Genomic DNA, 23,094 nt, shown 5'->3' with positions numbered 1-23,094 from the left:
TTTCCGTTTGTCGGGAAAGCAGATTAGAGGGAAAGGGTTGAACGGGATTTTTTGATAAAGCCTTTAGAAAATTTTTTCTCTTTTTCTCGCCCAACTTTTCGAAAGGGTTAAACGACTATTTATGTCGTTTCGAAGCCTGTACTGTGTACCTGTTTTTAAAAGACAACCGGCCTTGACAATCCATGAAAGATGCTTTGCATGTCGTCTCCTCTTCTCGGTAAAATATTGAGAAATATTGTGAATTTTATTTCGTGAACTCAGCTTTCTCTGTTTTCTCATTCTTCGCGCTTCTTTCTTCTTGAAGAAAAGTGTGGTAACACTAGACAGAGAGAAGACTTGAGAGAAAAGTACGTACTATTTTCGGCAATATTCCGAAGCTGGGATCATAGAATTCGGTTAATGGTTTTTCTAAAACTCTCTTCTTTCTCGTCCTCCTCCTCTTCATCTTCCTCTTTTTCTTCTTCTTCTCGGGGATGCGAGAAAGGGTGCGATCCGTCTGGAGGGAAAGAAAGCAGACTCGACAGTCGAGAGAAAAAAGAAAGGAGCGAACACGTGTATCGACACATTTTTCCTTTTCCCTAGGCTTGAAATCATCCATGCTAATTAATGGTACGCTCTTTCTCCCTCTCTCTCTCTCCCTCTCTCTCTCTCTCTCTCTCTCTCCCTCTCTCTCTCTTTCTCGAAAATGTTCGTCTCCTCAAACAACCTAGGAGAATATGAAAAAATTTCTTAAAATTATTAAACGAGAAATACAATAAAAAATTAAACATAAACTAGTTAAAAAAATCAGCGAGTACGATAAAAAAGTATACTTAAGAGGAAACGAAATCGATGCTGTGATAATTTTTTTCTTGTCTTGATAAGGAGCGCTTAGCCAGAGAAATGAGTGGAAAGGATAAAGTGGTAAAAAGTTGGTTCGCGGGGGTGAAGACGGAAGTCGTGGGACGAGGCGAAAAAAACGCGTGGAATTGGCGCGAGTGAGTGGTGGGACAGTTGAAGGGGTGGGGTATCGAAAAACTGAAGCGTGATGAATCGAAACGATAGGCCGGCCGTGATTGGACAAGCGGGTTCGGTTGAAGGGAGAGGGTAACTGCCCTCTCGGCACGATCCACAAATAAGCCGGTATTCCATTTTGGGTCTTAGGACATCCTCAGTCGACCTCGAGCATTCGTATGGAACTCGAGGCCAGGATTAACGTTCTTTCTTTTCGGTTATATTTTCCTTGCGCAGAGAGACGGTATATTAATTTCATTTCGCCTCTGTTTCTTCTTACTCTCCGTAGCACGAGAACTGTGTCGCGCGAGTACAGGTGCTGCGATCGTGGAGAGGTTGGTTGGTTAATTGATTGGTTAGTCAGTGTTGTCAGTGTGTGTGCGAAACCGTGGATCGACTCGAGGCCACCACGAATAATTGGAGTAAACTGGAGGAAAGCGAGGGGATCGCGCTTCAAGGTTTGTCCACCACGTTTCTTTTTATTTCCTCCCTTCTTTATTCAACGTGACACGAACGTGAATTCCTTGCGATGTAAAATGTAAAAATCGTCTCGTGATAAACACTGTTGATGTGATCGCGTTGATGATATGATGATCGAGATAATTAGAGGCAAAGTTTAAAAACGGTCGGTAATTATCGGTATATCTTTGAGGGAGAACGATTGCCGATCGTGGATTCGGATCGTGCTTTCCTTTTTTTTTACCCGTGTTCTTCGATCGTTTTACGTTCGATCATGCATTTTTTACGCTTCTCGTTTGTTTTTACACACGAAATAAAATAAAACAATTCAATTTCCAGCGTGTACGTGTACGTGTCGAATGTATTAGATTCGTAACGACCACGGTTTTGAGTTTCTTTTGAAGCCTTTTCCGGGAATCATCGGTATCCCCTGTATCAGAGGTAATACCAATACGCGACGAAATTGGCCGTTGTTTAGTTTGCGTGTTTCGAAAAGTGTCGATATATAGCAATAACATCGTGTGTATCGGGATCGGTGGAAACAAACACGGAGAAAATTCAACATGTCGTGAGCAACAAGGATATCGGAAAAACAAACGTTAGATCGTTTCTCGTGAATTTGGTCGCAAATCTTTCTTTCTTCTTATTTGTTACTTCTCCCTCCCTTTTGTCTCCCTTTATTATTTGTCTTTTTCCTTTTTTCGTTTTTTTCTTTTTTTAATCGAGAGAGAGAGAGAGAGAGAGAGAAAGAGAGAGAGAAAACGAGGAGGAAAACCGGGAAAGAAATCGGCTCGAATTGCTCGCCAAAATTGATTTTGTTTCTCGCATAATCGGCATAACGTCGCCCGAGAAATGAAATTTTCGCCTTTAACGTCGTCGTTAACAGCGGTCCGTCTAAAATTTACACCGATTATTATCCCGATACGTTCGTATTCGTTGTACGGATACCGAGATAAAAGCCTCAAATTATTCAAAATAAACATTTTCACGATTTAAAGCGATTATATCCCGTATAGGTTATTTTTCGTATTATCGTACTTTCAATCACCGATATATCCACATCGAGATTTCACAAATTTCATATTCGCAAAAATCTTTGCGTATCGATTATCGGCTTTAAATCCCTCCAATCATATTAAACTCAGCTAATTTTTTTTTTTCTACAATTCCATCCTATCATCAAATTTTTAACTTTTACCGCAATAATTATTTGTAATAATAATTCAATCGTTTTCTCGGCGCGATTAATTTTGCAAAAATCTTTAGAATTTTTCAAGTATAAATTGTAGGTTTTATATCGTTCATCCAATTTTTTTTTGAGTAATTTGGAACAATTCAATCGTTTTCTCGGCTCGATTAATTTTGCAAAAATCTTTGCGAATTTTTCGCGTATAGATTGCAGGCTCGTCTCATCGTCAGAATTTTAATATTCGCTACGATTTAATCATCCGTTTGGAAGAATCCAAAAATCGTTTTCTCAGCGTGGATCATCCGTGACTATATTCGCGAATCTTCCGCGTATCTATCTGTTCCGTCCCTTCGCCATAGGTTTTCTATTTATTGTTGTGATCGTGCTCGGAATTTCGAAAGGTTCTTCCTTCGACCTTTGCCAAAGGCTTTTTTTTTTTCTTTCCTGCCTTTATTCGAGCAGGAAAGAGCCGGCTTTAATCGAGCGTTCGCGCTTCGTTGAAAGAATTTCGCTGACAGAGATTGGGAAAGAAATCCGTTTGTTCGAATCCTTCGAACGATGATAAATGATTTCACGTCCCCTAAAAAGAATTTATGCTTCGAACTTAAAAACTTTGCATACTAATTTTACTAAAGCTCGGTGCTTAAAAATCCTCCCTGTTACAAGGGTTGTTTTGTTTTCACCCCGATCCCTGGTTTTAGCCGGACAGAGCAGTCAGGCAGATGAAAGAATTGTGTTTGAAATTTTATTTATGGCCATTGTTGGCACGGGGTAAAAACGGACAATGAGATTTTCTGGTCAAGAAGTCAAAAGCGAAATCTTCCAATCCGGCCTCTGGTCTCTCTCTTTACCATCTTTCAACCGTGCTCCACTTGAATAAATGAAGCTAGAAACTTTTAACCCTAGTGACCTTGGAATCCGAGCGAACGGAGAGAAATTTCGTTGCATGTTTTATTAGCCAATCGTCGCTCTTTGAGTCAAACCGAGATCTTCTCTTCTTTCGTAAACGTGCGTTCGTAAAATCCGTTTCGATATAAAATCGAAAAAAAAAAAAGAAAAAAAAATAAATACTAAAAAAAGTAAAAAAATAAAAAATAAGACGGGAAAAAAGAAAAAAAAGTTAAAGAAAATCTCGGTTAAATAATCGAAATAGGATCTCGAAAGTCGAATATATATATTGGCAAAATTGAACGAGAACGAGATTGTAATGTAATGTATATAAATCGAACGATGATACGTTCCACGGAATACGTTCAATGGCACTCGTATTGTTCTCTCGAAATCGAAACAAATTTTACCATTTGTTGTCTCGCTTCGTATAAATTGGCCGAGCTGCTCTTATATACGCGTATAAGAAATTATTCAGAATTATTCTTCGTTGCGCGTTCGAGAGGAAAGGACGACGGGGACACAAGGCAAACATTGTGAAATGATTTTACTCGGAAACTTTGCTTTCGGGATAGCAACGAATTCGTATGCGTACCTTTGTTCGCGGGAATTCGTACAATTTTGTTGCGAATCCCTAACCCTTCTTGCCCCACATTGTATCGAGGATCGATTCAAATCATTTCATCCCCCTTCTCCACACTTTTCCTTCTTTACATATATCCCATTCAAATTTTTTTTTTCTTCTTTACATTCCTTTTCTTCTTCACACCTGCTCTTAAAGTAAAAATTCGATCGATTTATTTTTTTTTTCCCCCAAACGACTCGCTCGAGCAAAGCAAAACATATATATATATAAATATGATATATAAATATACATCGTCGAATCGTAGATTCCAAGTATCTCTCGTGTTTCAAATAAGAAGAAAACTAAGCAACGTGCGTTACGTAACTCGAACTCGATTTCTTATCGAAATTAGGATTTCCAAGAGGATTGCGAATGATGAGGTTGGGAGGAATAAAAAAGTTGTGTCCATCGTGAGCGAAACGACATTTTGTCGATCGCGGAAGGGGAAGGAAAAGAGAGGAGGGGAAAAAAAAACGCGGACAAAAGGGGAGACGCGAGCAGAGAGAGAGAGAGAGAGAGAGGAAGAGAGGGATGAATAGGTTAAAGGGGGGAGAAAAAAAAGGGGAAAGGAGATTCGATCGGAGAGAGGGGTTGAAACGATTACTCACCACGATCCTATCGGCGATACCCGAGGCGGGCGTGGTTGGTGAATGGAGAGGGGATGGCGTTGCTCTCCAACAATGGTTTGTTGCCGTTTCTTGCCGATTTGCCACGTGTATGGCTATATCCGCGCCGTGTCCATCGATTCCCTCTTCTCACCTTGTCCTCGCTCCTCGTTTACTCGATAACGAATTATCAAATTATCGCCACGCCTTTTCTTCCCCTTTCTCTCTCTCTCTCTCTTCTCCCTTTTCTTCAAATACCAGCTTCTCCCAGACTTCGAAACTTCGGAAGGAGAGCAATTTCTTTCTTCTTTTTTTTTTTTTTCCACGGGATGAACGAGAAAAATATTATATCGGTTCGCAGAATGAAGTTTCCACGGCAGGATGGGAGTACGTCGGATTACGATTCGCCGGACACCTCGCAGTCGACGAACAATCATCAGGCGACCGTGGTCCAGGACGAAAGTAGCAGATTGTCGCCCAACGATCAGGGGGAACGTTCCTCGGAGCAAGAGTCGGAGGAGGCGGACGAGCCGGGTCTCCGGATACCGCGGTTGAATTCCCAGGGGAAGGTGAAAACGTTCAGGTGCAAGCAGTGCAACTTCGTCGCGATAACGAAGCTCGAGTTTTGGGATCACAGCCGTAACCACATCAAGGCGGAAAAGTTGTTGACCTGCCCGAAATGCCCTTTCGTGACCGAGTACAAGCATCATTTGGAGTATCACTTGAGGAATCATTTCGGCTCGAAGCCGTTCAAATGCGAGAAATGCTCTTACTCGTGCGTGAACAAGTCGATGTTGAACAGCCATCTGAAATCACACTCGAACGTTTATCAATACAGATGCGCCAATTGTACATACGCGACCAAATATTGCCACTCGTTGAAGCTTCACCTGAGAAAGTACTCGCATCAACCGGCGATGGTGTTGAACGCGGACGGTTCGCCGAACCCGTTGCCGATCATCGACGTTTACGGGACGCGGCGTGGTCCTAAACAGAAGCCTGTGAGCAAGCCTGTGAACGAGGAGATGAACAATCAGAACAACAACAACAACAACAACAACAACAACAATAACAATATCGCGAGCAACGGTGGCCAGATCGCTTCTCCTCAACAAGTGGTGCCCCCCCAAATATCCCCCACGCCTTCGAATCACGTCGGTTTGTGCGCGATGAAGAACGGGATGAACGCCGCGATCAACAACACCAACAACACCGGGACGGCTATCGCGAGCACGTCGAGCGGGATCACGCACAGCCAGGCTGTGATCACGTATCCGTACAATCAACTGTTCACCGGTTTCGCCCTCTCGCAATTATCATCGAGCACAAACGGGGGGGAGGATAACGGCGAGAATCAGTTGGATCAGTTGGGAAAGGGGAACACGTTGATGGATTACCTAAGGGCGATCGACGAGGAGAGGATGTCCGCCGAGGCGGCCCAGGATCTCGTGGTCAGATGCCCTAACGGGAACGGGGAGGCGTCGAACGGCGTGAACGGGACGTCGGACAGCGGGGCGTCCAGCATGACCGAGGTATCGATGGAACCGAATCCGATAGATCATGTGAACGCGTACATGGACACCCGAGTGGCGCCGCTGGATCTCAGCAAGCCCAGCGATACCTCGGCCAATGGTTGCTCGGCCGTTGGAAAGTCGAGCGGCAATTCGCCCAAGGTGACCGGTACCAGCAGAAGAAAGGGGAAGGCGGTGAAGTTGGAGCGCAGGGTGCTCGAGGAGGACACGGACGACGAGCAACACGATCACTCGTCCCAACAGCAGTATCAGCAGCAGCAGCAGCAGCAACAACAGCAGCAGCAGCAGCAGCAGCAACAGCAACAGCAACAACAGATGCAGCTGCAGCAGTTGCAGTTACTGCAACAGCAACAGCAATGGCAACACTTGGTGGAACAGTTGTACTCGCAGACGCAACCGCACATGCAACAACACCAGTTGCTCCAGTTGCAGCAGCAGCTGCAACAATTGAAACAATTGCAATTGCAGCAATTGCAGCAGCATCAGCTACAGCATCGCGTGTCGATGGAGTCGGACGGATCGTTCGAATCCTCGTCCTCGAGCAGCCCGAGTTCCGGCGAGGGGAAGGACGCAGAAACCGAGCGCAACTTCCCGATAAATCACGAGCTCACCTGCCATTTCTGCGAGATCGTATTCGGTAACGTGATCATGTATACCGTTCACATGGGCTATCACGGCTTCCAGGATCCTTACACGTGCAACATGTGCGGACACCAATGCAACGACAAGGTGTCCTTTTTCCTCCATATTGCCAGATCGAAGCATTCCTAGATTTTTAAGGATCGTTCAGATTATTTCGCAGAGCAAGTACATACGTGCGTAAATATATATATATATATATATATATATACATAGGGGATCCTTGAAGAGACGAATCATTGATTGAATCGTCGAACGAGTCGCGAAGATTCGTCTTCGAAAATTGGATATTTTTCCTACCAAGAGAAAGTTTCGAGAAAGTTTCGAGTCTCGAGAATGGCGTCGCACGATCATAAAAATTTCGCCATCTTTTTTTTAACTTCTTAAGCGGGAAGTAGGGGAGAGAGGAGAGGGAGTAGGGGTGGGGGGAATTCGAAAGAATTCGAACGAGAATCGAGGATCGTCTCCGTGACTTTAAAAAATATATCTTTTTTATATACGCGTGGATCGTAATCGGAAATATATCAACGCGTGTACAGAAATTTTCTATATAAACTCGTATATATATATGTATACATATATACGTATATGTATACACATATATATATACAAACACGATAATACATTATATATATTTTCGCAGAAACAAAAATAACTTTATCTAACGGATATCGAATTTTTCAAAAAAAGAAAGAGAGAAAGAATTCGTTGAAAAAATTGATGTCCGATCAATAATAATATAATATAAGATTTGCTGGAATGAGAATGAAAATTTTCAATCGTCTAACTGATCGAAAGCTGAATAATATGACGCACAAGTAAATGAAATATTTTTCTAATTTTTATAAAATTTTCCATATATATATATACACACATATATATATATAAATGTATATATATAATACGTTGTATTATCCAGCTCGAAAAGTTCCTAGAATTTTATTTTATTTTCGAGGATTCTTGTCCCAGCAAGTGATTCCTACCGATTCGAATATCGAGAAATATAGATAGATGGATGAAGGTGTAGTAAAATAATGCTCAATCGCTCCGATTCCATGTTAAATGTCAATTAACTGAAAGAATGATGTTAATACATCCGACCAAACGTAACGAGATTTTACAGATTACCGTGATGATCGATTATAATTACAATAAAAAAAAAGAGAGAGAAATAAAGAAGAGAAAATTCCTTGATTCTAGTCAATACATACCGAATTAATTCCTTTCGGTAGTAATAAATGTGCAATTTGATTAATCATCACGGCAAACTGTATGCAATCTCAAAATTTAATGAAACGAATATAATGCTTGATACAATTCTTTTTTTTTTTTTTTCTTTTCTTTTTTTTTCTTCTTCATTGATCGATATAAATTGAAATATTTTCCAAAGTTCTTCGATTCAAATTATCGAAACTTCAAATACGTTCTATATATATATATATAGGTCTTCTTCGAATTGACGAAATTAATAATTTTTTTTATGTTTTTTTTTTCCCCCTTTCTTCTTCCGGAGATGTGTTCTACGTTTTCATTTTATGCATTTGGATGTCGACTTTTGTGTTTCTTCTTCCTTTTTTTTTTTTTTTTTTTTGGAGTTCAAAATTAACATTGACGAGAGGTGGATAACGTTAAAGCGGACTGCGATGTTTTCGTTTTTTATGTTTTTTTTTCTTTTTTTTTTTTTTTTCTTTTATCCAATCGAAAATTTGGACGTTCAATTGAAATCAACTCGATTCCTTTTTCTTTTTTTTTTTTTTTTTTCTTTTTACGTTCTTATATTCAATGACGTTACGTTATTTCTTTTTAACAATGTTCTGTTTTAACGTTAACCACGAGAGAACTCTTTATTCGATTTAACAATTTTGAGTTTTCAAGTTTTTCTCCTTTTATCAACGAGAGAGATCCGTGAAAAGATAAATGCGATAAATTTCGAATCGATCGAAGGAAGACTCACTTGGCTCGCGAGCAAGAGCGTAAGCAAGAATGATTTTTCACAAAAAAAAAAAAAAAAAAAAAAGAAAGAAAAAGAAAAAAACTGCAAAGAATTTATATAAATAATATATATACATATACATATATATATATATATATATATATATATATATATATATAAAATTCTGTATTTTTGCAAAGAAAAAAGAAAAATTCCATTCAATGTGATTTGTAATAGTTGATTTTTGAGATGGACGAGGTGATAAAACGTGTGTCGAGCTGAATTCGACAAATTGTTTCGATTTCGTCGCAAGGAAGGGATTAGGAATTATTTTTTCGAGGAAAGGGAGAGTCTATATACGAGAGAGAACCCGAAGAATTCTGTCCTGAATTACTCTTGATTCATTCCTCCCAATCGATATCTCGAAATGTATGTACACATTTTCACAGCGTAGGACACCGCCATGTGACTTTGCAGAGGTAACGATATATAACGATATATATCTTCCGACGATTCCATAAATTTTATATTTTTAACGATGTAATTCGCAGACGGGAGAGGGCGATCAATTTCATCGTTATAAAAAAAATAAAAATTTATCGAATCGTAATAACGTGTTATTATGCCCGTTACCATTACTGCGCAATATCAAATGACCTGGGTTAACTTCTTAATCGATTATTGGGACGGACGTATGTGATATATATATATATATATATATATATATATAGTGGGATAGGGGGCCAACAATTCTTGGTCTCCTCCTCTTATGTTCATTTGATTCTTACATATGTAAAAAGAGATGTATGTCCATGATTAATATTAATAAACAATTTATGCGTATGCGTTACATCACGATGTAAAGGGGAATTTGTGAATGTTGGGTTTGTTATTATGTACGACTGGTTAATAATTTTGTATGTTTCCACAATACATTGCATTGAATGATTATAACTCGCGTTTCTTTCATTCCCGGCCGCTCCTTCTTTCTTCTCTTTTCTTATTCTTTTTTTTTTAAATAAATTCTGGAAAATCATCCGAAGTTTCGAAGTGAGAGAAGATATATGGACAGACAGATAGATAGGTAGATAGATAGATAGATAGATAGATTTTATTATCTACGTTTTTGCGTTCGATCACGAACGAATTGCGAATTGACGAAATTATACTGTTATTGATTTATGGGATGTGTGAAATACAAGTGAAATGATGTTTCAATCATTCACGCCTTTACGGGATATGTAATACGCAAAATACAAAAATTTATTTCTGCAACATTTACGTTTTTTTCATTTGCCACTCCTCGCTTCCTATCTTTTGAAAAATCTGGAAACCTCGATTCTACGCGCGTTCAACTTTTATTTTTCAGGCGAGACGGTATCGCGTCGAAACAAATGCCGATCGAGTCGTTGGAATTTTTTGTTCCGGATACGATCAAATAAATATTGAATTAAAATAATAATCTTATTGAAGATAATCTTGAATTTATTCTTCACACTTGTATTTGTTTAAAGAATAGATGTTGCAATGCCGTACGAGGTGTTGAAAACTGTATGGACCCCAGATTTGATCGGGCCGATATACAAGAAAGAGATCACCAATTTGCGAGAGGTTAATCCTTTTTTCTAATCATCTTTGCGTAGTTTTATACCTTTTTTTTTCCCCTTTGGGACGATAGAAGATAAAATTGGATTAATTCGAAAAAAAATAATTAGGTGTTGAACACTCATCGACACGACACGTGCACTCGAACAATGGCGACATTCGTCCCCGACGAGTTGATATACGAGAGCGATTTAACTAAGAAAAGTTTCCGCAAATTCAAGGCTGTGATGATGGTGATCGATGTGACCCAATTGTTCGGTTTCTACAAAAAATTCACATACGCGCAAAATGGCGGTAGTTACGGTTTCTTCTCTCTGTTGAACGTTTACATGAGCGCCATAGTGGAAGAAGTATATATTAATCACGGAGACGTGTTGAAATTTTCTCGTACGTTTTCTAATTTTCTATCTGTATCGAGAGAGAGAAAAAAATTATATTCAAAATTATATAATTTTATAAAATAACACCTTTATCGAACTTTATAGATAATGATCTGCTAATCATGTGGAAAATAACTAGGAACGAATTCATTGCAAGAATAATACGTCACGTGATCATGACCGCGGAAAGTATCCAGAAAACTATCGCCGCCTTAAAGAGCGAAATTACTTCTATCCCAAAATGTAAGAAATAACGGAATGAATAACAAATGATAAATAAAGTTATTAATCGATCGATCATATCAACAGTGTCTATCATAATCTCCATGGGAACCGCTGTGTTTTCGGTGATCGGTGACGACAGGTCTAGAAGTTTTGTAATTTGTGGCGCGTCGATCCAGGACATTAAGTATACGAGAAGAGTGTGTTTACCAGGCGATGTCGTATTGTGCGAGAGCGCTTGGCAATATTGTGTCCCCAGTCATTACGAATACGTTCTTAAGGATGCGGACAACGTTAAGGTTTGCGAATAATTTTACGAGTTTAGAGAGAATTTTTAAATCTGATATAATGGATGTATCGTTGTATTATCGCGGGATAGATCATTAAAGTGCTCGAGGCACCCGAGGAAATTTTGATGGTGAGAGACATGGGGATCGAGGAAGATATCATAGAACTGGCAAAATCGCCGTCGCACGTATCAATATTATCCGATGTATCCGTGGAACAAGAGATCAGGGCTACGCATTTTCGAAGTAAGAGAGGATCGATTTATGCGAAGCAAAATGATATAATGGTGAAATTCGTTGATATTCGTACGTATGCAAGTTGGAAAGTAATTAACGACGATTCCCGTTTCGTTAGCAAGAGTTTCCGTAGTGGACGCATTGCGAAGACGTATCGGAATGTATCTGAGAAGTTACATGGTGACAGCGGTATTAACGCAGGTAAGAATAGCGTTAAAAAGAAAAGCCGTTCTCCCGAAAAAATAAAAATTTTTCCATTCCAAGTAAAACTTGATTTTCAGATCGATAACGAACAATCGTTGGCCCATTTGATAGAAATAAGAAACGTTACTGTTCTTTGCATCAGTATAATTCCTTTTGATTGTACCGTTTTCGAGTTGATTTCTTTGACAGACGAAATATATAAAACTATTCAAAAGTATCCTCGTTCGAATATATATATATATGTATTGTTGAAATTGTTCTTAAAAAATTGATAAATTTTTAATATTCGATTGCAGTATAATTGAATCGTATTCCGGACTTATGTCCCTCGTCAATTTATTCGAAAAGGATATATCTTTTATTATTATATTCGGACTTAGAGGTAATTTTGTAAATAATGAGGACAATAATATACTGAACGGAGTATTGTCCGCGTGCCAAATATTAAAAGAAGTGAAACACATAATCGGCATTAAAGCGATTCTCATTGGCGTTTCGAATGGTAACCTTTCAAATTTCGAATATTAATAAATTTTTAACGGAACGAAATTCGAATTATCGAATCTTCTAATTTTTTTCTTTTTTCTCTTTTTTCCACATACAGGTTTAGCATTCTGTGGAATAATTGGTCATATCGTTAGAAGGCAGTTCATGGTTTTCGGTCATTGCGTCGACATGGCTGTCTCTTTGATGATGATTTCGTACGACAAGGTTGGTCTCACGAAATTTCTACGATTTAATTTATAGAGTCTCTGCGAGATTCTGAAAGATATTTATCGTAGATATATTGCGACTACAACGTTGTTTTAAAAAGTACTTTGAAAAAGGAGAGATTTCGTCGCCTTGGTATAAGGACATTAAGAAAAATCGGAAAATGTCAAGTTTATGAGATCTTAGACGAGCCGTTGTAATGTTTCCAATTATTATTTTTATGTCTAATTATTTATACGGCAAAAAGTTTAAATATGTGTCATAATATGTTTTAAATTTGGTTCCATTTTAGAACAACCGAAGTATTGTCGAGCTTGGAATATAAATATCCTCTTCTCGGTCGAATCAACGAAATAGAGAATTTTAAAGATCTTTTAGACGAAATAGGAGTATCCGAACGACGTTATTCTGGGTTGGTCATCGAGGTACTCAACGAATGTATAAATTCGAACAGAAATGAGATCGAATATCATACGAATTAATTATTCAGGGTATTGAAAGATCCGGTAAATCGAGGATCCTTGATGCTTATGCCACGATTGTTAAAAGCAGAGAAATAAAATTGGTCGAACTTCCTTTGCATCCATCTTTTGCAGAGAAATCTTATTCTGTGATATATCATATATTTCTTCAGGTAAACAGGAGACAAAATTTCCTTTTCCTCTTTGATGATATTTCAAGATATTGAAAGGTTCTTTTTTTCTTCTTCTTTCTTTTTCTATGCAGCTCTTCAACGCTGAAAATTGTCTTACTATAAACGATCGTGAAAAAGTTTTAATAAATTATTTGTCCGAGATAGTGGAACCTGAAAATTTATGTTACCTGAACAATATAATGAGAGTACAATTTTCAAAATCAAATACTTATTGCGAAGAAACTGATTGGCAACGTTATAAAAAGATGATCGATATCTTTGAGAAAATATTAAACGAGGTTATAAATATATTTTATTATATTACATTTATGTAAAGTGATCTGTAAATTTTCCATTTCGATTTATTTATTCCTTTTTTTTTTCAGATTATTGGTTATGTATGCATCCTTCTAGATGACGTGCACTATATGGATCCGTTTTCCTGGCAATTTTTATCTGCTATTTTGAGCAACAAACACATAGTTTTAGCTATGACGATGTTGGAACCCGTTTCGTGGGATACTTTAACCCAAATCGAAACAGGGATTAGCCAAGAGAAAAGGTTAAAAATCAGATCGTTGAATTCTTTAAATTCTGAATATTTGACAGCATTTGCCTGTCAATTTTTAAACGTTATTGCAATTCCTGAAACCCTGGAAAGGTGAAGAAATTTATATTAATTTTCTTCCGTTCAAACATCATCGACGCGAATATATCGGTATATCGACTGTTTAGAATCCTTAGCCAACATAGTAAAAATGGGATTGGTTGGTGCGAAGCGTTCTTAATGTCAATTTTGCAAGTGAAAGCGTTAGATATTATCTCAATATCTCCACAGGAAGTGAAAAAATATAATCTCGTTTTCCCAAATCCATCGTTTTTATCAAAAATTCCCGTGTATTTAATGCCCGAAGAATTGGCACCACCGTTACAATGGATGCAAATGAGCACATTGAACGTATGCGTACCATCAAAAAAGCCGAAAACCACCATCGAAGCTAATCGAGACGTTATAGGTTGATTTCATGTATTCTTCTATCAATTTTATTTTCAAATTCTTCGAAATTATTGACTATAAAATAAATTTAGCGATCGACGACTCGTTTCAGGCTTGAGAATCGATATATATAACAGAATGAACACGTATGAACAAGATTTTATCAAATGTGCCGCAGCATTGGGTGATATCTTTCATCGCAATATGTTAAGTAACGTGATAACTAATTCTACACCATTGTACATATCGAAAGGAAAGTATTGATTATTGAAAAGAAAGTTGATAATTATTGCATCTTTATAATTATAATCGTATATTACTGTGTATTCTTTTATTTTAGCGGTGGCAGAAATGATAAGGTTAAGAATCTTGGAGTGTGCTATGATCCAAAGAAAATATTATATAAATATGACGACGTATCACGCGTTTAAAAAGCGAAAAACTTTCAGCAATATGCATCATTTGGTATTCTGCGATTGCGTTCCGACCCGTTAGTTATCTCGAAACGTGGCATAATTTTCAATCCTCGTGAATTGTAATAATATTCATTATTACAGGCCCAATAGTAAAAGAAACATTGCCGATATATGGTGATTGCAGGGTTTTAGAATTTACGATATCATCTTATCGTAAATTTTTTTACGATATTCTCTCTCTACAGGAAAGAAACGAATATCATACGAAAGCTGTAAATATTCTTGAACAAAGTGCTAAAAAATGTAGCAGTTGTGGAAGAGGTCCATTTTTAATACCTTTAATAGAGAAAGAAGAGAAATTAGTTGAGTGTTTAAAATAGTATATATATATATATATATATATATATATATATATATATATATATAATATATGATTTTTTTTTTTCTAAATTATCCTAAAAGAATAATAATCAAATTTTATTTTTTCAAGGATGAAAATATGCATAAAAACTATGTACACAAAATTTCGGAAAGATTTGAACGTAGACGAAGTATCTTTATAACGAAGGAAGAGAAACAAAACGCTCGCATACCTTCCATTGTACCGACGATATTTACCGATGATAACAGTAAAGATAAAATTATATCAATCTTGAAATAAATTAGAAATCTCTACTTCAAGTTCATATTTAAATACACGTATAGATGTATAGTAAAACCAAATTTTAATCCACGTAAATTTTGATACATGACAATTTGTGTATTTTTACACAAATTTATTTATTTTATATATATATATATTTATATATTTATATATTTATATATAAATATATATATAATATTTTCGTATTTTTATATTTTTTAATTTTTCTCTATTTTCAAAAAATTTTCCAGAGTTTTTCAAATTTAGTTTTAGTTAAATGTTAGAGTTTTTCCTTCTATGAGTTTCTCATTTTAAAATATTTCCATTCAAATTCTTTCATAATATTTTTCAAACACATTTTTAAATATTATAAAATTGCTATTTCTGATTCTTCTTATTTTTCTGTCCTTATAAACTATAGTATATATTTATTACCCATAAATTATTAGAAATTGGTAAATTTTAAAATTTTAGTATCGGTGGCGCCATCTCGCGTTTGGATCACGGAAGCTTCGACTCGTTACTAGCAAAGCAGAATATGTAAGGAGGTATTCTTCTTGAGGTGACGTCACAGAGAAGGAAAGCAATATCGTGCAAAAAGGATAGAGAGCATGCCCCGCCCCTTTTAGAATGGTATATAGAAAATTTACTAATTTCTCGTTTTTTACTAAAAATTTCTACACTTTTATACTTTCTGCTCGAAGCTAGGACATTATATAAATTTCTCGTATCAAAATTATATAGATTTTAATAAAAAATTGATTTTAATTAATTGTGTATATATATATAACACATACAAATATATATATACACACACACACACACACACACACGATAAAATAAAAAAAAAATAAAAAAAATATATATACAAATTATATAAAAAGATATAAAAATACGTATAAAATTTGATGCGATATACAGAAAACTATTTTATCCATTTTTCATTCGTTTAATTTTAGGCATTTTACAATTTTGTATCGGTGGCGCCATCTCGCGTTTGGATCAAGGAAGCTTCGACTCGTTACTAGCAAAGCAGAATATGTAAAGAGGTATTCTTCCTGAGGTGACGTCACAGAGAAGGAAAACAATATTGTGCAAAAAGGACAGAGAGCACCTCCATTTTAAAAACGCTAAATGAAAAATGTATAAATTATTCGTTTTTTACTAAAAATTTCTACATTTTTGTGCTCATATTTTGAAACTAGAATCTCAGGCAAGTTTCTTGTTCAAATTTTAACAAGAAATTTATCGCAATTAATTATTTATTAACGATTATCATTTAGAATGTTTCGATCGCGAATTCTTAATCGAATAATAAACAATCAATTTATTCATTTAAACAATAGCAAAATTATGAATAAAATTTATACAAGAAAGTAGAGGAGAAAGTAATGTTTCAAATGAATATATTTATATTTAGAAATAAATTTTATAATAATGAGAAATTAGGGAAAAATGTACTGTATATTAATCGTGCTGAGCTACACGTGACGCGTATAACCATTAATACATAATTAATTAAAATGAATTTCTTATTAAAATCTATATGATTTTGATATAAGAAATTTGTATGATGTCCTAGCTTCGAGCAGGAAGTATAAAAGTGTAGAAATTTTTAGTAAAAAACGAGAAATTAGTAAATTTTCTATATACCGTTTTAAAAGGGGCGGGGCATGCTCTCTGTCTTTTTTGCACAATATTGCTTTCCTTCTCTGTGATGTCACCTCAGGAAGAATACCTCCTTACATATTCTGCTTTGCTAGTAACGAGTCGAAGCTTCCTTGATCCAAACGCGAGATGGCGCCACCGATACAAAATTTTAAAATACCTAAAATTAAACGAATGAAAAATGGATAAAACAGTTTTCTGTATATCGCATCAAATTTTATACGTATTTTTATATCTTTTTATATAATTTGTATGTATATTTTTTATTTTCTTATTATTTTATCGTGTGTGTGTATATATATATATTTGTATGTGTATATATATATATATATATATATATATATATATATACACAATTAATTAAAATCAATTTTTTATTAAAATCTATATAATTTTGATACGAGAAATTTATATAATGTCCTAGCTTCGAGCAGAAAGTATAAAAGTGTAGAAATTTTTAGTAAAAAACGAGAAATTAGTAAATTTTCTATATACCGTTCTAAAAGGGGCGGGGCATGCTCTCTATCCTTTTTGCACGATATTACTTTCCTTCTCTGTGACGTCACCTCAAGAAGAATACCTCCTTACATATTCTGCTTTGCTAGTAACGAGTCGAAGCTTCCATGATCCAAACGCGAGATGGCGCCACCGATACAAAATTATAAAATGCCTAAAATGAAACGAATGAAAAATCGATAAAACAGTTTTCTGTATATCGCATCAAATTTTATACGTATTTTTATATCTTTTTGTATAATTTCTGTGTATATTTTTTTATTTTCTTATTATTTTATATATATATATATATATATATATATATATAAAACACAGTTTAAAGAGATAAATATATTAAATTAAAAAAATTTGTACTCGCCATTTTCTCTCAAATCCATAATCACAAAATAACAAAATTCGGTAATAATAAATTATTTATCGAATAGACAGATATTTGTTCTAATATTCTCTGATATAATTCGAGTTTTTTTTCTTTTTTCTTTTTAGTGGATGAATTCGTTCCTCGAGAGGTGACAAAGGAGGAACAATTGTATGTTTCTAAAAAAGTAGAAGTGAATTCTTTTGGTATAACCTACGATTCGTTGGACGAAATAATGAAATTTTTCACCTATATGGACAATCGTAGTTGCACATGCATAGAAATAATAAGTTATATTTTCTGGCAGATTAGTCAACACATTTATCAAATCAGTATAACCTATAAATTCAATAAATTCTCATATACGATATATATGATTTCCTCGATAACTATAATACCATTAAAAGATATTATCCCTTTTCTTAGAGGATATTCAACCAGATATGTTTATAAAGTTCACATTGGAGTATAGTGCAGGTCTGATTCAAACTGGACAAAGCTTGCACGCGATTAAATTTCTCATGAGTCTAGACCACGATATCAATAATAAGAACAGGGAAAAAAAACAATTTGAAGATATATCTGTCAAAGAGCAATGGTTAATTTTAATAGGTAAAAAAAAAGAAAAAAAAAAAAATATCTATATACGTTCTCCTATATATAATAAATGATCTCTTCAACTTGAATTGATATATCGTTCATTGATTGTTCCAAGGGGACGCTTACATCGACTATGGAAACTATTCCGAGGCGAAAAAATATTATACCGAGGCTGTGATATTGAAGACCGAGATCCCGCAAAATATTAGAATGATTTGTTACAATATTATAATAGAGAAATTACGATACACGATAAAAGGTATTTATAAGATTTTCTTTAAAGATGAAGAAACCTCACAAAATAACGAGAAGGTAGCAATAGCTAACGCTTTGCAACGCTTTGCTATGATTTCAATGGTACGTATTTGTGGTATGTGAAAAATTTTAATTTTTTTCTTTTTTTTCTTTTCTTTCTCGTTCAAGTATATAACTTATAAAGATATAAAATTTGTTAAAATTGGTTAAAATTGTAGATACAGAATGAAAAGAAAGCGGCGAATCTAGCTATTTTGCAAAGTATTCGTATGATATTTAAAAATTCAAGCACTTTCCTAGAGAAAGGGAATATCTATTTATGCGCTGTAGACATATTTCGCCAACTCAACGATATTGGGATGCTAGATGATATAGAGAAAATGATTTTAATGGTTATTAGAAATAAAACTGCAACAGCTGGTTGGACGAAATCCGAGGAAATTATTATTCTAGTGAAAATCTATAAAACGATGTACGATCATAGGTAATTTGATTGATTTGGAATATTTGAATTTTTCGTGGAGGAAAAAAAGCTGTGCAAGTTATTTATTCTGTCGATGAAAGGATATTACAGGCTAAATTCGATGAAGGTATAGAAGTTGGAACGATAATCTGTAAGATATGTAATTATATAAACTTTAATGAGATAAAGTTCAACATTCTACCGTCATTGATAAAAATTATGGTAAAGAAAAAGAGAGAAAAAAAAAAAAAAAAGAAAAAGACACTCGTCACATAGCTTCGCAACGCGAATTACCTTTTTTGTATATTTAATCGCGAAACCGTCATTTCAGGTTTGGAAGAAGCATATAAACGAAGCTGTCGACTTGTTATTCGAACTGTATTACACCTCTTCGGATGATACAGATTATTCCGCCATCACGTGGTATTACGCTCTTTGCTTGGAATTTCTATTGGATGCCTCTATGAATTTAGAGAGTTACAGTAGCTGCAACAAATTTTATATCTTTATAAGTAAGCTTCTCTAACTTTTAATAAAACTCTCCTTATCATCCTTATCGAAATCATCTCTGGCTTTACCAAAGGTAGCAAATTGAAAACTTGCGTATTGCGAGATCCAACGAGTCTGTTGCATTTAAACAACGCTTTGCTTATCTGGCAATTAAGAATGTGAGTAACTCGAGATAGATTTGATAGATCGTTCATTCGTTTAACGTTTAAATATAATTATTATATTCGTATACAACAGGAACGTACCGTTGAATAATGAACTTGTGAAAGATGTTAAAGAATATGTGAAGGACATATTTTATAATTTCTCGGAATTTTATTGTTCGATCAAGGTACGACGATAATCGAGCTCCAAACTATATATAAATCCAAAACTACCTGTTCAATAATTTTACGCAAATTTTGCAGGGCCTCGAGTCTTATCTGTTAATATTGTATCGGCGACTCGATATCCCGCAATCGTACGATCTTTTCGAACGAACGTATTACGCGAAAAAGATCATCAAGTTTCTTCACAACAAGAGCATGTATTTCCCGTTCCTCAAACCGTTTACGTATTTCCTGGAATCTTATATGAGACTTCTTCGTGGTCGAAAATCTACGTCGCAAGCTTGCATGGCGAAGGCTGAAAAATACGCTATCGCCCAAGGAAACAAAATGGTTATCGCCTGGATCGAGCAGAACAAAAGGGTATAAACTATAAGCGATAATATATATATATATAAGCAACAATGATCTGATCGATTCCCTCTGCGCGTACATAACCTACACGTAACACAACATAACCTATTTTCGATGGTCGTTGGCAGACTTGGGAAGTGGATTTCTTCAACAACATGGCCGAGTATTGGGTGGAATTCGTGGCAAGCTCGGAGGGTATTCTATGGCAAGAGATCCATTTGCTGAAGCCAATCGCTTGGTCCACTATACTGTACCCGTATCCACATCCCAAGTATAATTATTGATCGGTCGGTTTCTTCGTTCTCGTCTTCGAGGAGTCACGAGGTAAGGGGAAGAGGATAACGGTGAGAGAAATAGACAGATGAGTTGTAGCGAAATATTTATTGATTAAAGAAGGCGTGTTACAGTTTCAGGTTCTAAAAAAAAAAAAAAAAAAAAAAAACATATACACGACGATCCCCTCGTGTGTACACCGATACTCGTGTTCAACAGTGAACACTCTCGTTCGTTTCTCGGTTCGTTTCTCTCCTCCGCGCGTATATTGAACCTCCAGATCGATTTTAGGAAACGTCTCGCGACCGACGATACCAGTTTTTTTTTTCTTTTTCTTTGCGTTTGTACATCCACGATATATACTTTATAATTAATTAATTAATTAATTCGTCTATCGGCCGAGTACGCCAAGGATACAAGCTTTCGGTTGAACGAGATAAAGGATCGAGGCGAAGTTGAGACGAGTGATGAGAGAAAGTAGAGGAAAAAAAAGAAAAAGAAAAGGAAGAATAGAAAGATGAGGAAAGAAGATAGAAAAGGAAAGGAGCGCGCGGGAAGAAGATAATCGCGAATTTGGTTCGATTTGAGCACAATAATATCGACCAATTTCTCGAGTTCCACGAGTTTCTTAGCGCAATCCTGTATCTCGTATCACATTCAATAGAAATAGGGAAAAAAAAAAAAAAACGAAGAAATATCATTGTCAACGTATACAAATACAGTTAATTAATTCTATTGCGTTATAATACAATTCCGATACATACGTTTTTCTTGATTGAAAAAAGAAAAAAATTTTTACAAAATATTTCATTCGATGTTTTATTCACTATTCGCCGGGTAACAAAAGACTAAAGAAATCGATCGAAATAAATTTTAATCGATTTATATCCCATATCGATACACAACGAAGTTTGTTGAAAATACGCTTCCAGTGTATATTAATATAATATACGACAAGCACACGTTGCACACGTTGGAGTGAATTTTCTTTTTCGTTTACCGATCAGGACGCAGAGAGTTCGGTGTTCGTCGCATGTTCGTTTCGAAAGAAAAGAAAAGAAAGAAAGAACGGATACGAATACGAACGCGTTTATTCCTACTGTGCATGCGCGTAAGCAAGTTTATTTAAGTTATTCCGTCGCGTGGCGCTCTCGTTCCTTCGCGATTTCTTTCCTACGGAAAAGAAGGGGAACAGTGTTGGCTGGGCGTGGTTGGTCCTTCCTTCGTTCCTTCCTTCCTTTCTTCATTCCTCCTTCCTTCATTTCTTCCTTCCTTTCTTTCTTTCGAGTTTCGTTCGATTTCGTTGGCGTACTCGAGCTGGATATACGTTTCGTTCGGCTGAAGTGAAGAGAGAAATAAGGGGCGGGATTTGAATCGAATCGCTGTGACAAATATCACGATCTCCTCCTCAGTTGGCGCCGCTACGCTTCACTCCGGCTGGGTGGACCTCGATCGCACGGAACACCGATCCCTCTTACCCCTCCCCCCCTTCCCCTCATTCGTGCGCATCGACGTCGTTGTCGATGCGACTGCTTCGTATCCCGGTCTTGCCCGTCCACGGATAGATGTCCGGACACGTTTGACAAGTTTTCATGTACCTCACCCCGCTCTTGTGCCACAGATTGCACACCTTCGGATTGTTGCACTTCTTCGGCCGATCCTATCGATCGAAAATTCCAAGATAAATAGAACGAATCTCCTCCATTTCTCAATAGAGGAAGAACTATATATATATCGACGTACCGGATAGTTGCATCCAAACGGTTCAAACGTGTGCAACAGGGGCAACGGCGTAGGATTCCTCACCCATTGAATCGCCTGCCAATTAGTCACGATCCACACATCGTCCATCGCTACTATCGTGTCCAGGAATGAAATGAAACCTTCTTTGTGATGGGGCTGGGTGAACCATGCCGCGTGATAGAACAATCCGAACGGCGCTCTGAAAAATTTATTATTATTATTATTATTATTATCGTGCTCGAATCCATCCTTTCTATTTTCTCCATCCTGATTAATCGAGATAAATCGGACGACTCACCTGTTGGTCGTGTAATGTCTCTCGAAATTCTTGATCAGCATCTTGTAAACACCATCGGCGGTAGGCGGGTTGCTGCACGCGTCTCCCATCGAGCACCTACCCCCGTTCAGGTCCTGCCACATCACCATAGGAACTTCCCACAGGCCTGGATAAGACCTGGTGGGGCACGGAGGTATCATGCAGTCGTGGAACAGCTTGTAGTCCAAGGTGTAGGGCCAGCTGGGCGGTCGATTCTCGTAAATCGGCATCGACGAGTCGTAAGTGAAGTTCGTGTCCCACAACATTTTGAACATGTTGTTCCCCCCGACCTGTTTGTTTGTTTTTTTTTTTTTGTTTTTACATTCAAGCTTTAGACTTTTAAACGAACAAGACAGATCATTACCGACAAGAATGGGGCCCTCATTCCTCTCACGTCCTCCAGCTTCACGCCTCCATAAGCAGAGAGAATTTCACGTTGCCCCGCAACCTCTCGAGCCCACTTTCGCTGAGAGAACTGCTCGCCGAAACTGTGCCTGTTTCCGGGGAGGGGGG

General features: G+C 36.5%; 3 protein-coding genes across 4 annotated transcripts in view; 2 read left to right on the top strand and 1 right to left on the bottom strand.

The window, feature by feature from the left end:
- Positions 1–5,121: 5,121 nt before the first annotated feature.
- Positions 5,122–7,062, top strand: Hb (hunchback). The gene has a single exon (NM_001252426.1). It carries the CDS (start codon positions 5,122–5,124, stop codon positions 7,060–7,062), a length of 1,941 nt encoding a protein of 646 aa, NP_001239355.1.
- Positions 7,063–10,390: 3,328 nt separating this feature from the next.
- LOC100576217 (adenylate cyclase type 10) lies at positions 10,391–20,673 on the top strand. Its single transcript, XM_026443372.1, is given in 27 exon segments — positions 10,391–10,474; positions 10,579–10,855; positions 10,954–11,091; positions 11,158–11,369; positions 11,450–11,795; positions 12,181–12,300; positions 12,403–12,509; positions 12,581–12,705; positions 12,802–12,940; positions 12,943–13,143; positions 13,236–13,442; positions 13,530–13,804; positions 13,879–14,159; positions 14,253–14,397; positions 14,481–14,556; positions 14,685–14,925; positions 17,870–18,073; positions 18,168–18,353; positions 18,457–18,698; positions 18,815–19,080; positions 19,171–19,186; positions 19,298–19,571; positions 19,643–19,727; positions 19,807–19,900; positions 19,977–20,258; positions 20,378–20,573; positions 20,657–20,673. Coding segments are annotated over 26 exon segments (4,779 nt in total). The 3' UTR covers positions 20,534–20,573; positions 20,657–20,673.
- A 164-nt stretch (positions 20,674–20,837) lies between these two features.
- Positions 20,838–23,094, bottom strand: part of LOC552276 — a 41,082-nt gene continuing 38,825 nt past the window's right edge. For both annotated transcript variants that reach the window (XM_624652.6, XM_006566025.3), the window contains exons 13-16: positions 22,946–23,075; positions 22,564–22,871; positions 22,266–22,464; positions 20,838–22,182 (exon numbers count right to left, since the gene is read on the bottom strand). In XM_624652.6, coding sequence (XP_624655.3) covers positions 22,018–22,182; positions 22,266–22,464; positions 22,564–22,871; positions 22,946–23,075 — 802 coding nt within the window. In that variant the 3' untranslated portion in view covers positions 20,838–22,017. The remainder of the gene's footprint in view (positions 22,183–22,265; positions 22,465–22,563; positions 22,872–22,945; positions 23,076–23,094) is intronic.

The sequence above is a fragment of the Apis mellifera genome, linkage group LG10, assembly GCF_003254395.2.
Source record: "Apis mellifera strain DH4 linkage group LG10, Amel_HAv3.1, whole genome shotgun sequence".
NCBI lineage: Eukaryota > Metazoa > Arthropoda > Insecta > Hymenoptera > Apidae > Apis > Apis mellifera.
This window is presented reverse-complemented; position numbering and strand designations above follow the sequence as displayed.